This window comes from Sinocyclocheilus anshuiensis, unplaced genomic scaffold (assembly GCF_001515605.1).
Source record: "Sinocyclocheilus anshuiensis isolate Anshui unplaced genomic scaffold, SAMN03320099.WGS_v1.1 scaffold300, whole genome shotgun sequence".
Classification (NCBI taxonomy): Eukaryota; Metazoa; Chordata; class Actinopteri; order Cypriniformes; family Cyprinidae; genus Sinocyclocheilus; species Sinocyclocheilus anshuiensis.
In genome coordinates, this window is record NW_015557379.1 from 257,277 (window position 1) to 263,193 (window position 5,917).

Consider the following 5,917-nt stretch of genomic DNA (forward strand, 5'->3'; position numbering starts at 1 on the left):
TTTCCCACCCAATTTCCCCAATGTTTTACTTCAATGATAGGTTAGAATTTTGTGAATTTTTTGAATGAAAGATCAAAAGGATAAACAATGCAGATTTATTTTCACAGCAGCCTTTGCTCATATTTACCAAGAGTGCCAATATTAGTGGATATATATATATATGTGTGTGTGTGTGTGTGTATACTGTATATACACATTATGTTACAGCAGGCTGGTTTTATAGTTAGGTTTAAATGTGCTTAATTATTACCAAAAAATCCTGCAAATTTGTACAAAAATATTAAGCAGCAAAAATCAGCATATTAGAATGATTTCTGAAGGGTCACGTCACACTGAAGACTAATGATTCAGCTTTGCATCTCAGAAATAAAATATATTATCTTCAAATATATTAAAATACCAGTATTTTAAATGATAATATAAATAAAAATATTTATATTGTAATAATAATATTTCACAATTTCGACTGTATGTTTGATCAAATAAATGCAGCCTTGCTGAGCGCAGAAGCGACTTCTTTTAAAAACATAAAAAAATCGTAATTATTCCAGACTTTTGACCAGTCGTGTATTTGGTGCACTGATTGTGATTGTGGTGTCTTGATGTGTGTCACACATGTCTGTGTGCAGCAGGCGAGTTCAGGAGAGAGGCGCGCTCAGCCCCCTTTCCTGCACCAAGATGCCCCGGCCTCCCCCAACGACAGAGAGGTGAGCAGTCAGACGCAAACAGCCCGTCTTCTCATTGCTCTTGAGTGCATGTATACGAGCAGCAACTGCTTCCATGTGCCAGATATGCCCTTTAACTCTTGTGTGTTTAATATCTGAACTGTTATGAATAAGAATACACCATACTCCCAAAACACAGGCTTTTCTCATGATTGCAGACACAATACATTTAATCAACAACTTCAGGCGATCTTTTGGTGTTTGTCAGACGCGCAAGATCATCGTGATACAATCTATAATTCAAGTACTTTACAGTAAATTTATACGATATATCTATAATTTTATAATTTTAAACCTAAGAAATGTGTTTGAAAAGTTTAGTTTTAAAAAGTGTGCTTGTGCGTTCATTCTTGATTTAAATTAATACATTTAAATTCAACTTAAATTCATTTGAAATTTTGAAATATTAAGTATCCTGTAAGTGTCTAAATACTTTTTGGGGTCACTATGGTCTGGACCAGGTCTAGGGCAATAGATTCTGTGAATGTAAAATGCTTGTTTAAGTTAAATGATCTTCCTCTTGTTTTACAGATAACTTTGTGCTGAGATATCAAATCAGTTTGATAATCTCCAGCTGGTTGGTTACATGCTATTATTGTACTAATACAGGCTAATAATAGTCTTAGATGGTACAGTTTTGTCATTTCTGGACTGTGACATTAAACCCCCTTTTGAAGCATGAACATTTAAACATGACAAATATTGACATATGAATACATCTTCTGAAATAGTATTGGACTTTCAAACACTGCTTGGTTTATTTTAGCGAGTTTTGTCAGTGTAGCATGAATCAAGTTACTATTTTTTTGTTTTATTGATGTTTTTGTCCTCTTTTATGAATCGCAGCTAAAATAGATTGTACCTCAGAATGAAGCAGATCATCATTGCAGGGTTTACTGATGAGTGAGCCGAGGTTTTGATCGTACCTTTGACTTTCTACCACATTTTCTGTTTGTATTTCTTTATTTCTTTTTGAAATTTTCATCAGATCTCAGAATTAATTCCACATCATCTCAGCATTTCCAGGGCTCAACAATAAGGATAATTTTTTTCCTTTTTTTTTTTTACTATCACTGCCAACATTTTCTTTGGCCCCACTACAATGAATATATATATATATGTTTTTTTTTCTTTTTACATTTTTTGTATTTAATGTATATTTTTATATTTAAATGGAATTATATATATATATATCAGTATATATATACACATAATTTTTTATATTAAGTATTTTTGTTAAAATATTATATATATATATATAATTTATATAATATATGAAAGCATATTTTTATATAATATTTATTTATATTAGATAGATTTTAATTTTGATATGAGATTTTATTTTATATATATTTATCTTATTATTTCTCTTTTATATTATATATCTTTTATCTTTATCTTATCTTGTATTATATTATAAGATTTGAGTCCAAGACTATCACTAAAGTCAAAACTTTACAGACATATTTAATTCAGCAAAATTTGATACAAGGAATAAAACAAACAAAAACCTGTGTACATCATCAATAAACAAGATAAAGTGACAACACTGCTTTGTCAACTCGTCCTTATTTTTGAGCCCTAATTTCGTCTGTGCCAAAGACTGCTAGATCTACCTGTTTGATGTCTCTATACACAGCATATGATGGTTTGATGGCAAGGTCGGGTTCAGTAGAGACATCCAATAGCGTAGGTCTGCAGCCTCAGTGTGGATCCGCTGTCGCAACTCTCTCTCTGTTTCCACAGATGTCATTCTCTCATCCTCTGGCTCTTTTTCTGTCGTCTCACTCATTGTGTTGTTTTCTCATTGCTCTTCACTCCTCGGTCCTGTCATTAATGCGTTGACTCGTGTGGGGGGGTCGTTCAGCTGCTGGCTGGGATGATAGCAGAGCCTGCTTTTCTCTCTGAGTATACTATCTTTGCTCTGGACCACTCAAAACTACCCAAAGCGGCCCAGGTGCCCAGTGTGGTGAGTCTGTCCTCACACATCGCCTCCTCTTCCTCACCCCTCGAGAAATAAAAGCAACCCTCTGTCCCCGTCCCGTCTGCGATGCCTTTGGAGGTTATGGGCTAGAGGAGGCCGAGTAACACCTGCTTGCAGCGTTTCTGCATAACTCAAAGGCATCTCGCTCCTAACCCCTGCATCTAATATCTTGCGTTCCTCTTTAGGCCTGATTTGTGGGATGGCAGTTGCTTTTCTCCGTTTTTGTACCTCGGAATGGTTCCTCTGATTTGGCATCTCCAGGAATGAATGTTATTCCCGTAGTGTTAGATATTTTCATGGATTCCCTGTCCCGTATCCTCATAGCTTCCCCTCGGTTATACAGTGTGGAATGTTCCCTTGCTCTTCCCTGAGAGTTCTGTTGATTTCCTTGTGAAATTAATTTGGCAAATTCTTTGTTTAAAGGTGTTTCTAAATTTGGATTATTGAAGGTTTTTTTCACATGACTCGCGTCAATATTTCCCAGTGCATTGAACTCTGGAGGGAAGTGTCACCCTTTAGTTATTTTACGCTTATTTTCTTTTGAAAAATGTTGATTAATTTTACAACTGACACAAGGAGGATCTAACGGTTATGTTAATCAGTAATATAATATAATATAATATATAATATATTTAATATAATAAATAACATTTATAATCTAATAATATAATTTAAATTTATATATTTTATTAAAAAGTATGTATATATCATATCTTTACATTTTTTATAAAAAAATGTTAAATCCAAGACTATCACTCAAGTCAAAAATTTACAGTTGAATAAAATGAAATATTTTTTGTCATAATAAAATAGAAATAATATATAATATAATATAATATAATAATACATTTTATATCATAGTAATAATAATATGTGGGTTTTTATTTTTATTGTTTGGTAAATATCCTAAACTTTGGCAATATTGTATTACAGTAATTCCAATCAAGCTATTTGAATTGAATTAAAATTGTATTAAATATCAGCTAATGAATATCGGTCAGGGCTGCGTTTCACAAAAACATTGCAAGTCTTGGTAGATGTAGAAACCATTGACACCAGTGATGCGCATGATCTACTTAGGTTCACAATGATTTTGGTAAACACATCACCAACTGATATATCAGTCTGTTCTCATTTTTTTTTTCCTTTCTGTGATGTATAAACAAAATTAGCAAGACTTTTTTCTGTTCTTCGCTCAGATATGTTACCTATTATGTTTACTTATATGTTCGCTCTTGACCGCAAACAGTTTCTTGCTAACTAGCATCCTCATAAAATGACTCTGCATGACTATCTGCATAATTTTTCATGTTGAGGTGTATTGAACTGATCTGAACTGATGCGAGTCATGTGAAAGGCTCTTTTGGCTCTATACAGTCCCCTATAGAGCATGCTCCAGCACTTTATATGAGTTTACACATGCAGGCGTTAGTGGATTGTCTGTGTTGTTAATGTCACATTATGCAAAGCAGTATTATTTTAGTAATATTTATGTACTATTATAGTATTTATTAATATTTTGAATTAGATTTTAGCTTTTTTTTTGTTTTTAATTTTAGTTTTAGTAGTTTTGTTGTGCTTTTGTAATCATTTTTTATAATATTATATATATATATATATATATATATATATAATTATTATTATTATATATATTTTTTAATATCTGTGCTATAGTCACAGAGTTGTTTTTGTATTTATATACTATTATAATATTTTAATATTTTGAATTAGCTTTTATTTATTTAAAATTTATTTTAAAAATAATTTTAAGTTAATTTATAAGTTCAAGTTTTAGTAATTAAATTTATACAATTAAATATGTTCTTTTGTCATATTCTTTAGGTTTTTAATTTTAAATATCTCTATTTTTCATTTTATTTTTATTTCCGTTTTAGTAACTTTACAGGTGCATCTCAATAAATTAGAATGTCGTTAACTTTTCCACGACATTCTAATTTATTGAGATGCACCTGTATTACTTAGTTAGTTGTCAAGGCTACATTTAAAAAAAACAAAAACAAAAATTAGGTTTAAGTTTTCCATCTAATATTTATCATGCTTCATTTTATTGCACCTTTACGTCAAATAAAAGAAAACATTGAATCATTTTAGTTAACAATGTCAACACTGATCTGAAGCTTAAATAAGAAGCAAATATACTCAACCCTTTTACAGCCCTGTGCATCTGTAATTTTTTTTAGGCACAGTTTTACAGTAAGGCCACTTTACACGGTACCAGGCTGCTCTTTCCACTAGACTGACTGTGTTTGTGGAGACGGTAGAGGCTCAGCTCTGACTGAAGGATTTATCTCTGTACATACAGATAATCCTCCACATACACCTGAGCTCATTACACACACATCAGCTGATAGACAGCACAGCCAATCACATCACACACACTCATCATGTGATCTGCTGTATTACTGGCCTCATTATGATGTTCTTTGGTGATAAATGGGCAATATGATTATGCAGTCCTGTGGATATGTGTCTTTTTTTCATTGACATTTACAACCCTGATAATTCTAATGTGTAAAGTGGACTTAAACTTTTGTTTTTCATCACATAGTCAGTGTCCCTGGCCTTATCTGGCATATGCAAATGTGTTTAGCTCCTCACTCAGTAAACTGGAAGCATGGTTATTTGCTAAAATTGGTTGTGTGTGATGTTATGAAGGACACTGTTGGTTTAAGTGTCCTTTCTTTAGGTTATCAAAGTGTAGGTAATGTCTGATAATAATTGTCTTTATTATCTTTGGCCTGAAGTGCGTAGAGATTGCCTTCTGTATGTAGTACAACAAACAGAAAGTGAGCTTCACTTGTTGATTTTGATGTAAATACGACTAGTTTTAAACTGACTTTTCATGTTTTCGGCATTTTTTTTTTTTTTTTAGTTATTTTTATGGGTTCTTATGCCTTTAATGGACAGAATTTAGTAGTGATTGTAACTATATTACTGAATTACATGGCTGTCAAATATAGGCATGTTAGCCAAGTATAAACTGCAATTTTTTGCTACTACATCAATAACTAATAATAATAATAATAATATGATGATGATGATTAGTATTATATAGTATTACTATTTGTGTTATAATAAGAGGAATAACAAAATGATCATTATTAGCTGTAGTAATAATAATTATTTGTACTATTAGTATTATTCGTAGTATTATAAATAATATATTTTATTATTATTACTAGCAGTA

At 31.6% G+C, this 5,917-nt stretch overlaps 1 protein-coding gene across 1 annotated transcript in view; it reads left to right on the plus strand.

Moving 5' to 3' along the window:
• Positions 1 to 2,745, plus strand: part of LOC107679130 (golgin subfamily A member 4-like) — a 3,747-nt gene extending 1,002 nt beyond the window's left edge. Inside the window, exons 2-3 of the mRNA XM_016474591.1 lie at positions 630 to 707; positions 2,593 to 2,745. Coding sequence (XP_016330077.1) covers positions 630 to 707; positions 2,593 to 2,745 — 231 coding nt within the window. The remainder of the gene's footprint in view (positions 1 to 629; positions 708 to 2,592) is intronic.
• The last annotated feature ends 3,172 nt before the right edge of the window (positions 2,746 to 5,917 follow it).